This window comes from Contarinia nasturtii, unplaced genomic scaffold (genome assembly GCF_009176525.2).
Source record: "Contarinia nasturtii isolate CC-2019 unplaced genomic scaffold, AAFC_CNas_1.1 Cnas_scaffold_810, whole genome shotgun sequence".
NCBI classification, from domain to species: domain Eukaryota; kingdom Metazoa; phylum Arthropoda; class Insecta; order Diptera; family Cecidomyiidae; genus Contarinia; species Contarinia nasturtii.
The window spans coordinates 2,114,631-2,126,693 of NW_022198157.1; the positions used below are offsets into that span (position 1 = coordinate 2,114,631).

General features: G+C 34.6%; 2 protein-coding genes across 4 annotated transcripts; one reads left to right on the forward strand and one right to left on the reverse strand.

The window, feature by feature from the left end:
* Positions 1-1,611: 1,611 nt before the first annotated feature.
* On the reverse strand, positions 1,612-2,710 carry LOC116341945 (ATP synthase subunit delta, mitochondrial). 3 transcript variants are annotated; one of them, XM_031769378.1, is made up of 3 exons: positions 2,623-2,710; positions 2,187-2,419; positions 1,612-2,114 (listed from the first exon to the last, which is right to left on the reverse strand). In XM_031769378.1, exons 2-3 carry the CDS (start codon positions 2,392-2,394, stop codon positions 1,840-1,842), a joined length of 483 nt encoding a protein of 160 aa, XP_031625238.1. In that variant the 5' UTR covers positions 2,395-2,419; positions 2,623-2,710; the 3' UTR covers positions 1,612-1,839. The 3 variants fall into 3 exon arrangements, with proteins under 3 accessions (XP_031625238.1, XP_031625237.1, XP_031625239.1); XM_031769377.1 differs by having other exon boundaries at positions 2,187-2,422; positions 2,623-2,706; XM_031769379.1 differs by lacking the exon at positions 2,623-2,710 and adding an exon at positions 2,519-2,539.
* A 332-nt stretch (positions 2,711-3,042) lies between these two features.
* Positions 3,043-5,669, forward strand: LOC116341979 (CCR4-NOT transcription complex subunit 10). The gene is made up of 7 exons (XM_031769431.1): positions 3,043-3,288; positions 3,389-3,977; positions 4,039-4,148; positions 4,263-4,593; positions 4,663-4,763; positions 4,848-5,168; positions 5,242-5,669. Exons 1-7 carry the CDS (start codon positions 3,197-3,199, stop codon positions 5,600-5,602), a joined length of 1,905 nt encoding a protein of 634 aa, XP_031625291.1. The 5' UTR covers positions 3,043-3,196; the 3' UTR covers positions 5,603-5,669.
* The last annotated feature ends 6,394 nt before the right edge of the window (positions 5,670-12,063 follow it).

Genomic DNA, 12,063 nt, shown 5'->3' on the forward strand with positions numbered 1-12,063 from the left:
CCATCATAAATCTGTGGAGGCAAACTTCATTTTTGAGCCGATTTATAAGGACATGTTGAAAAAAGTGAGCGACAAAAAAATTTTTCAGGTGGGCGTACATTCAATGAACAAATATGAATGTTCTGGCAGATTTGAATGAACACAGAAAAAGAATATATTCGTCCCAGCACGATTAAGTCGACGTACACGTATGAGAAGAGTTCTTGTACTAAATTTTTTTTCTCGGATACGGATATATATTTTATCCGTGAATACGGAAATAGCGACGGATGTATTAAGAATTTTTCACGGATACACATCCCACGGACATACAATTCATCCGTATTCGGACGCTTAGTAGATAAAATATATAAAATATAAAAAATATAAATAGGGATATATTCAGCCAGATATGAGTGTCAAATAGACTTGCATTAGACACGCTTACCTTCTCCAGTGTCTAATTTAGACAGTGTCATATCTGGCTGAATATATCCCTCCCAGTTATCTTACGAATACTGATAGCGATATATAAAACACTGGTAGATACTTTCTTTTCGTTACTGCTGGTTGGAATAATTTCATTGTATGCGTCACATCGATTTAATTTTATTTTCAAAATGATTTAAAATTTCACGAAATGAAAATCCGACTTTCAAATGAGCCTGGCTTCGGTGGAATTAGTGTCTAGAGTGTAGCTGAGATTTGGTTGGAGAATTGGAAAATTCTGAAGATTTCTCATTTAGCGCCTTTTCTTTTAATTTTTTATTCATCCTTGTTTTGGTATCGTATGTATCGTTATTATTTTTTTTTGCTTCATCATAATCTTCTTCTTTTTTTTCGCATTTTTTGCTCATTTGAAAATTTCCTCGATTCGCTCTCATTCACACGAGTTCACTGTTATTTACTAATTGTGGCAATAAATGCAGGCATACCTATACACACACAATGGCTATATATGATGCTTCCCTTGAGATTATGCTACATGAAGCAAGTGATGAAACGCACCTCTTATACCTCTTATGTATGTCTAAATACCTGCTTTACTCGCACTTGAACACCTACTCCAAAAAAGAGGGACACATCACATACTACACAGCATAAAAAGAAATAAGAATACGAAAAATAGCAGAAAAAGGTACGTTCTGCCATGCATATAAACACACAACAATGTGTCCTTTATACACCGATAAGCGGCTTTAAGCGAGCCAATTCTGAGCACATGTTTTTCTTTGTGCAAGCATCCATATCGGTGTGTGTGTGTGATTTTCATTGCACGCTCTCTTGCCCGTTGAAGTAACATGAAATCAGCTTGTTGATTGTATCAACAAAATCAAAGGAAAACATGTTCAAATCTCGTCATATACATCGTGTATATACAACCGAAAATCCCATGGCGCTCAGCTAAAACAGCAAAAAGCCAAACACCACCGTTTTATACCATTTAGCATTATACATGAATAATAGATTCAACACGTATGTAAAGCATATCTTATATGCTAGTACGAAAGGGGAACGACGCTTTTGTCAAAGCTTTTGAAGGGGATGAGCCTGAAAAATGATCATGCGCAGATCGGATTAATTGTCTCAAAGCATTCGATTTTTAAATTTTTAAGCTTTTTTATTTCTAAATGTTTTGTTTGGATTTTATTTTTTTTATTCAATGTTGAAATTACACCGGGTTGACTGAACAGTGGGATTCGATTTGATCTTGTTAAACATCACTGATGTAGCTGTTTTTGTTGTTGTTGTTGTTGATATTACAACACACATAATGAGTCAAAATATCCGCATAGTATTGCAATTAAATTAAAAATGGTTTTGTTACTGAATTACACTTGAACATAAATCAAAATGAATTTATTGTACAGCTTTGACAATGGATTCGGCAACTTCAACAGCTAATGTGGCTTCGGCACGGGCTTTGTCGTCTTTTGCCGATGACAATTCAGATTGAGCGGCTGACAATGCTTCTTGAGCGGCACGGGCATCGAGATCTTCGAGTGGATGGGCTTCTTCCGCCAAAACTTGTACACTGGAATCAACATTTACGGTAATCGTTCCGCTGGAAACGAACACTTTCTTTTGTGCTCCGTCATTTTCATAAACAGTAACAACTCCTGGTTTTAAGACGGCTGCGAATGAATAAAAACGGAGGTTATTGGTTTTGATATACGAAAAGTTTTAATAAAAACCGTGACACTTACCAAGTGTTGGAACGTGTGTAGCCAAAATACCGAAATCCCCGCTGTACGATGGTACATCGACTTGTTTAACTTCGACTGAATCGTAGAACACTTTGTTAGCTCCAGCCAATGTCAATTTCAATGGCGCTGCATCAGCAAAATTGCGTGCTTGCATCAATTGGGCACCTTGACGGGCCAATAAACGGGAACTTCTCAAGACAAACGACATTTTTCAGTTGTGTATTCACCTATTCCTGCTGATAGCAAATATTATATAACCAATTAAAATGTGGGGTTAAGCTGATTTTAAATTGCAATTTTTTTAACAAAAACGACAGAAATTCAATGCGTACACTCGATTAAATACACCTGTAGCTCTTTAAATTCGATATGAAAACACTTAAATTCGATTATTTTCAATGTCAAATTATCAAATTGATTCGATGAAAATACTTACAGTGGAATCTTATGCAGTACAAATATTGCCGAAGAGTGTTCTGATGAGAGATAGAAAATCGGTGACAGCAGCGAGAAAAATGTGATGTCATTTTGATGCGCAATGTTGCCACCGCAAGTTAAAGTGGCGCGCGGAACGGCTATAGTACTTTGTTGATGATTTTTACGTGAATTTAAATAATTCAAAGGAATTTTTACAAAATTTCAATCATCCAAATCATTTTTAATTTCAATCCAGCTTAGCTTGATTAATGAACAAATATTTTTAATAGAAATTTCCACATCTTTTGAACATACATCAAATTTCCAACAATCTAGTTCGAATCTAATGTTCAAATTTGTTGATTTCCAAACTGACCGATATGTAACAGACTGGCGCTAGTGTCTGCATGGCAAATAAACATGACAATGAAGTGTCACGTTTTATCTATTACCGCTCAAATATCACGTCTCAATTTGTTTACCTCGAGTCTAATTGACTACATCTAACTCGAATCGGATATAAACGCATCGAACTGCATTTCAGTAAAAAAAATAATTTGCATTAAAAATTTGTTCAAGTTTTCAATAAAATAATGGCCGAAAAAGATATAAATCCATCCACCTTATTAAACACCGATTTGGAACAATGTCGGCTGGCTGATGCAGCTTATGTTGAATTTAACAGGTGATTTTTTGTGACTATATTCATTGCGACACTATGACATTTTGTATTATGAATCATTGTGTTTATTTTATTTTTTAAAAAAATCTCTTTTTTCCTTTAGTGAAAACTATGAGTTATGCCTGGAGAATTTATCAAAATTGAAATCAACAAAAGAATCGGAGAAGAAAATTGTGCATAACAAAGCAGTCGTTGATTTTTATCGTAGTGGTTTGAAAAATTACAATGAATTCCGTAAAAGTCTCGATGATATCATTGGTGAAATGCCAAATTTAAGCACGTTTGATATCAAAGATTTATCGTTAGCAATTCCACTGTTAAACAAAGCAATAATCTTATTTCAATTGCGACAATCGTTGGCGGCGCTTAAAATTGTGCTCGTACTTTTGAAACATTTAGACGCCTTTGATACAGAAGTAGCACAAAAGATCGGTCTGCTTGCAATTCAATTGGTATTGAATTTGAATCAACCGAAAAAAGCCGAAGCCATAATAACATTGTTAAAGATACGATTGAGCACATCATCCGATTTACTGAGTATCAGCGATGAAGACGATGAACCCGTTTTAGATAAAAATATTGAAGCGAACAGAGCACACAAACCATTAGATGAGTTTCGTTGGATGTTTCGATTGTACAAAATGAGATCGAAGGTGATGAATGAGAAAACTATTCTGATACCAACTGAAGAGGTAAACTAAATGGCATTTCGATGTCTTGTGTAATTCAATTACATTTATTCTTTTTGTCTAGACACCAGAAATGCTTGTACTAAAGGCGCACCAGTACTATATCGGACATGATTATCAAATGGCCGCTAAAGAACTATCGAAGAAACCAATCACAGCACTATCGGACTTTATGTAAGTATATCGGTTCTAAGAGGACACTTTCGACCTCATTCTGAGCGACACAAATGTCTCCGGCTTATATTAAGAAAATGCTGACCTTTTTCAAATTTCCTTCACGCTTCGCAGGACAAACGGTGAAGATTACAACACAATTGTTGCCAATAATATGGGCTTAATTCACTTTCATGTGCGTCATTACGCGATGGCCGTGAGATTCTTTCAACATGCTCTTCAATTCGATCAAAAGGCCACCGAAAGTTTGGACATAGATGCACCCATTCATGCGATTGGTGCATCGAAACAACCGGAAATTTTGTATAATTTAGGAATTGCCATGTTACATTTGCAACGGCCTAAAGAAGCATTCGAATGCTTTCTAGTGCCGTTGAATTATTACCATAACAACCCAAAACTGTGGCTTCGATTGGCCGAAGCTTGTATAATGGTTCACAAAGAGGTATTAATACTTAATTGTGAATTTATGTCCAGGAAAAATAAAAATAAAATGTTATGTTCTTTGTTTCAGAATTTGAAATCAAAGGAACGAAAGACAGTGGTTTCGTCAGTTATTGGCTCTGGATTAAATAGAAAATATGTTATTCAACCGACACCACCCAAACATGTTTCGTAAGTAGCAAACTCACGCTCATTCCAGTTATCAATTCAAAGAGAAAATTTTAATTAATCATATCATATCAATGTCAATTACAGCGATCCAAATGAATCGTTTGCAATTCCAAACACAAATTTGGAGTTTGCGTCGCTGTGTTTGCGCAATGCTTTGGCATTGGTGGAGCATATCGAAAATGATTTCATAGGAGGAAAGCCCGATTCAACATCGAAATTACAACAGAACAACGAACGAACACAATGTAATCCATCGAAGGCGTTATCGTATGGTGCATTTTTGAAGTTAAAATATGCGGTTTTGGCGGCATATAGTTATGTACAAATTAGTTTGGGCGAATATCTTTTGGCACTAAAATACGCACAGGAGTTGCTTAAAATGCCAAATCTACCAGATCCATATGCGTAAGTGAATTTGTTTTTTACAATTTTTGTCGACACAACTAAATCTACAAGAGAATTTTTCTTTTTTCCACAGAATACTAGGGCATTTATACTGTGCAGAATCGCTTATAATGTTAGATCGATGTCACGAGGCACGAGCATATTTGGAGCCAAAATTCATCGGTGAACTCAAAGAAGATGATTTCATTCAGTGGGCATCACCCGACTGGAACATAAATTCGCGCAATGCAGCTCGTGCCGTTTTAGAATACAATTTGTCGGTGTTGTTGGTGCTTCAAGGTGAAAATGAGTTGGCCATTGCATTGCTGAAACGATGCAAGCATCCAATCGTTATAAATCACTTGAAAATGTTAACTATTTATCTAGAAATGCAAGTTGGTAACTTGGAATTGTGTCGAAAGATGATACGCATTGACACACCACAATACTATTAGGTTTACATGTTAATAAATGAGAAGGAAAAATCATTGTTGTATGAAAAAAAGAAGAAGAAGAAAGAAACTCAAGAAAATAAAAAAAATAAATCGAAAAACAGTACAATTGAGTTAATTTTATTATTGAATTAATGGAGTCGTGAAAATTGAAAGCAGTCATTATGGAGTAGCATTTTCCCATTTGATTGTGAGAGATGAGCTCAGTGTCTGGAAAAACCTTCGCAGCCCTTCTCTCTTGTTTGTGCGGCTACAAACACATATAATAATTTTGTGTGTTCAATTTCAAATGGCCTTGACTCGTATTGTCTACGAAGCAATCGATCACTGTAGCGAAAAAAAAAATTCTGATCATTTTTTTTTTGTATATTGGCTCCGTATAAAATTTGGTAGTTTTATGAAAACAAATTCTTTTTGTATAATAATAACAAAAAATCATTTGATTTACTCACGACAAATTGGTAATAAAATCAATGAATAAAATAATTGGCAATCCATTACCAGTCTCTATTGTACAAAACTTCACGTTCGACTGCTTTAGCATCGTTTTTCGACCCATAAAAGTAATGGTCGATTAAAAGATGGTAAATAATAATGAAGTGCATCGTCATCGCGATGATCTCTCTCTCTCAATCGACACGGTGGCGATGCCACAAGAATGTGTAACGTTTAGAGGTCTTCATAATGAATGATTTCTTCTGCTTTGGATTCTACTACCAATTTTGATTTCTTTGCTTTTTTTATTTGCACTTCGATTCGCCAATTCTATTTGAAAGTTCAATGCCTTGTGCAAAATATCTGTTCTATAATTCCCGTGGATTTTTCTGAATTTTCAGAGAGAGAAGCGCGAATTGTCTCTTACGAGGAAAAAAAGTTCAATTGTCAATTACAATGGCATGAAATCGATCGATGGGATGGCGAATTTTTGACTCAAAATATTTTTAACATTTTTTTTGTTATTGTTAAAAAGGGAGATGTTTTTTTTCACGTTGTCTCCTCAATACATTCGATATACGACTGAAATAGTCGACAGTAAAACTGCTCAAAATGGTTAAGTAAACAGTATTTTAATGCAGACTATATTTTGCTGGCAGAGTTTACAGATGGTTAAAGTGTGAAAAAACCCGCAAGAAAAAACAACAATTGGATAGTTTATTGATCGCATGATGAAGAGTGAGTTACGGTGAATTAACGAAAATACCAAACGGAATAACGTAATTAAATGAGAACAATTACGTTGTATGCAACTTCATATACATTCTGTCTCACTTTTTCATTCAATATCGCCGTTTAAGTTTGTTACTCTATCTATTTTTGATGCATCAAAATCTCACGACCGTGTCATTTTTCACGAGTGTAAACAAAATCAATGCGAATCTCTTCTTGGATTCCCATTCCACATACATTTAATAATAGTTTTCAAATCAAAACAAATTTCAGTTTCAAAGGTAATTGGTGCTCAATTCGAAAATTCATTATAAAATATGATGTACACAAGAAAATAACTTCATTTTAATGATTGATATAATGATGCCTTTTATACAAACATCGAATAGAATCCATATGGCTCGAATTGCAAACGATATCCATTTATTTGTTATAAAACAACGATGCGATGCTATTTGTTATGCTATAATATGGTTTTTGTTGTGCCATCGACTTGTTTTTAATAGGTTCTTGGGCTCTGTTCTCACACACACTCGAAATGGCACTACGCCTATGAAGAATTCATAAATTTAATTAATTGCTTGGCATATGATTGGCATAAAGAAGCCAAGTCAACGATAATATACCTTGAACAACGTTTTAACCAGCCATGCATGATTTTTACTCGAAAATTATGATGCATCTTAAAAAGTTTTTTTATAATTTATCAATTAAATGGGACCAAGTAATCTAATGAGCAAAATTACACCATCTCTGTCGCGGTGGCCGGGGTCTTTCGTATCTTATGATAAGATTCTTATCAAATCGTACTCTCATTAAAATTGTGCTATAAAAAATCGACTTTGAGGTGAAAACCAAATAAATCTACTTAAGAAGATTTAAATGTGCAGACCAGTTTAGCCAAACAGATTTTTTTGTTATTGTCGTATTTGTGTGCTTACGACTCACGTGATGTTTACAAATCATGTTCAATATTGTGTGACATTTATCTCTGCATGTAAAAGGCCCGAAAATTGATCTTCTGGTAATTATATGATGGTAGCGATTTATTTTCTGTTCTCTGTTTCATAAGTTAAATAGCATGAATCGCAACGACATCAGAAGCATAAGGTAAAATGGTTATCTCATCAAATACGTCGTTCCGAACAAAGCGACGAATCGAACAAGCACACATGTGGCGTGGTGTTGACATATTCATGATGCATTGTTTAACCTTCATTGCACTTTTTCTGCTGACCGATTTTCGGTGAAATGAAAATTGTACTGTAAAATACAATAAAAAAGAAGAACAAGTAAATTCCATTAAATTCTATTGAGCAACGTGGAATGAAAAATCGTGCTAAACGTGTATGTACATTGGATAATTACAGCGTAATTTTCGATTACCTCATTCAGGAACAAAAATCTTGTGCAGGAAAGAAAGAACAGTGTTTAAACCGCCTACATGATCAGTTTTTGGAACAATTGAACGTACCAAAATCCAACGAAGCAAAAAATGTTGTTGTTTTTTTTGTGTTAGAAGACTAAAAAGCAGCAAAATCGCAATACACAGTATGCATATTGAGTAGTCAATTTGTATCTCGCCCAATTGCTGCAACAGAAAAGCAACCAGCAACATACATAAGGTTATGCAATTGCCGAGCGCAAAACATGAATACCAAATCAGAATATGTGCAAAAGACAGATATCGCGTGAACTCACTTGATGTGCGTTGCAATGCACAAAAGAAAAAAATGACGAGCAAACATCTTGATTAAAAAAGTGCTGCGTCAAAATTGAATGTGACAATCGTCATATCGAACCACTTTGCGTCCCGCACATTCAGAGGCACATGCGAACGACGACGACGACGACGACGACGACCAAATGAACAGTACGTTGATTTGTAATTTAATAGGTTTCATTCGGTCGTTTTATGTGTTGTTGTTTTTTTTTTATTATCGTCTTGCTTCTTTGTTGTTGATTTTTATTACCGTGTTGCCACTTCTTGTGTACGCATAAGAGATAACATTGGCTATTCATAAAAGTAAAACTTACAGTTGCGACGGCTGCTGCCGGTGAAATGACCTTCTTTATTATTATGATTTGATTTTGTACGCACAACCATAACAGCAAAACCATTGTTGTATTCGATTTCGGATATGATGAGTTTGTTATTGTTTTGCTTGAATCAATCGCAATGTTCATTTATTGCTGCTTTTGTTCACATAAATCTTTACTTGACACGCATCTGGTACAGAAACTTTGCATGCAATTTTTTTCAACCATCGTCTTTGGCGTTGAACGGAATTCGGTTTTGGACATTTGAATTATAGCTTCTGCCATCGTAATATTGAATATAGGCAATTTTTGGTGACACTGACCTTATGTCTTTTTATGAATCAAAAGTATTGAGCGGGTTTTTAAATCAGATGGGTATAATAAGGTAATTATCGAAGAGGAAGCTATATTACGCATAGGAATTATAATTTTTTCTTAAAATATTAGACCATTACTGTTTTTTTATGCTTTCATTGTCATTATTTCAACTTTTTCCATTCTTGTTTTTTCTTTCATATTTTTTGTGCCGAAGATGAACGGCACCAAAAATTTATGATCCACTTTGAAATTGGTTCATTAAATGTTGGTTATTTTTAATCTCGCGAGAGGACATACAAGACATTTAAACTTTTTTTATTTGCTTCGGGTAAAAAAATCGATTATGATGTTTGGCATGCAATTTTTCCGCAAAAATATTCCATATTGGGGGGCCTTTGCCAAACCAGTTCGACGAAGAATTTATTGTTTGTCATTAAAAAAATCTGTCCAAATCTAGTTTTTCGTGCGCAACTTTATGAAGATTTGTAGTTGTGATATTGCAACAGAGAGACGATGATACACAAGTGGTGGTCAATTTTTGTTACCTAGAACACCTCGTTTCGATCACAATAATCGTTATTTATCAATATTTTACGATTTACACGCAACAAGACATTTGATCAGTCTTAATGAGAATATGGTTGTTTTTCTTGGTCTTATGTTGCACTCGTTGCTCCGAAGTGTTTGGCGGTTTTTTTTTCGTTTCTCGTATATTTCAAAATTCGACGTTAACCTGTCGAAATCGATAAACGGTTTTCGTTCGTGTTACAATTATGTTTCGTATTGGAATGGATCGCTAGTAAGATCCGAAAAAAACATGTATAGAATGGGTTTGTGCCGGGAAGGCGGTAAAGTGTTAATGCAACTGCAATGGAAAAACGAATTGGATTGTTCGTCAGTGAGTGTGGCTTTGTTGCAATCCATTTTATTTCAACATGAATCTTTTGGTCGCGCGCACATGCTCTTTGTGCCGTCCACAATAAAGAGTGAATAGTTTAAAGACCAAGAAACAAACATATCAGATAAAACATGAGAATCACTTAGCCGTTAACACGTGATACCTTTTTTGCTGCCGGCAGTGTTATTATTTCATCGCAATCTCACGTAATCTCTTATTGCCTATGCAGATCTGCCACTTCTTTTTTTTCTTTAACTGCATCTCATATTACGGAATTCAACAGAATGTACGGATTCACATAATATTGTATGCAAATCTTCAATTCTGGTTTTACCTTGATCACACAAGAATCTCGAGTAATTGAAATGAAACGTCATCAATTGATGAGTTAAAGACCCCAAAAAATGAAGATGTTCTTGACGCATGTGTTTTTTTTTATTCATTTTTTTTTTTCATTTTTAATATTTCGACAAAAAAGCTTTCCTCTTTTAACCATCGTGGGATTTTCGGTCGATGGCCTTGAGTATAAATAACCATTTTTCCTTTGTTTCACCCTGTATTTTAAGCGATTTTTGATGAGTTCCGTTTCTACTATTTGCTTTCACTTTTTCGATCAAATTACACAAAAAAGAATTTGTTTCTTCAAAAGAACAAAGAAAAAACAGCAGAGGAAACGTAAAGATAAAAAATACCAAAAAAATAGTAGCCACTGAAAAGTAAATCGACATTGAATTTACTGTGCGGAGAATTAATACAACAAAAAGTTACACGAGTAATTAGATGAGTTTAAAGCCGTAGTGGGTCGAAACAGTAGGCGAAAAACTTGAGACCATTTTATGGAAAGTGTTTTTTTATTCGTCTATAATGTCAGTTTTTCATCCATTTAATTAATTAACCAAACAGTCGAAACAATTGTTTCCGCTGTGTCGAGTTGCTCTGACTTTTTCCTCTCGTACCAATACCATTGTTAAGAATCTTGTTTGTTTACAAATTGGTCAATTTATGCGTACTCGTTTACGGTCAAGGAACGGTTGAATTTTAATTACTTTGTGTCATAATTCATTGACATTTGTACGTTGAGGCACTCAAATGGTTCTGGGAGAGATGTATGAACGATAGGAAATGCCTCTCAGATTTGCGTATTTTGGTCACATTTTTTTTGGAAATAAAGCAACAACCTGTGCTTCACTCTGTTTTTATTTGAGTTGAGTAAATGAAACAAGTGCCGAAAAACAAGCGCTGTATTTGCCATTTCACAGCGGGCACATAAAATGTGATAGCATCAAATTCACTGACCAACCTGGGCACGATAATATCTCCATAACAACCATAATTTTCGTTGTTGCTGCCTTTTTTTTTCGTACGCAACAAACGACTAAAATTACCATTTTTTGCTCGAAATTCAAGCCCATTGTACAAAATTATAATTTGCAACAAAATATACATACAGATTGAAAGAGACCGTGCGGTTCCTTTCAAGCATCTATTTAAAATATTATCTGCAGAGGTTCAATTAACTAGAATAGCTCGTGCCGATTGCGAAATTTGGTATTCTTGTCAAAATGTTGAAACATTTCACCGAACGAAAAAAAAGTCACACGTGAATAACGTTGAAAAATGAAATAATCCTCTGCTCGCATCAAATATTCCGTAATTAATATGTTAGATCACATACTTGACATAAATCATACATTTAATTAAAGCATATTTAATATTTTTTTACTGTCGCAATGAACCTAGACGTTGAAATCACCAAATTCATTCGAAATGAAAATGAAATTATTTTGCGCCAAATTTAATGTAATAAAAATGACCTGGCTGCAATGTCTCACTTCAATAAAAAGTTTGAGACGTAACAAAAACAACAAGCGAAAAAAGTCGTCATAATAGATGTTTCGATAGGTGTCTTGTCTACGAATAAAGTGCACAAATTAACACTGCATAGTCGTAATAATTTCATGGTATACATTAGCCTTGGTTAAACCAAACAATATAAGAAAGAAGAAAAAACATAGTGTTTGATATGTTCTCTCTCATAGCC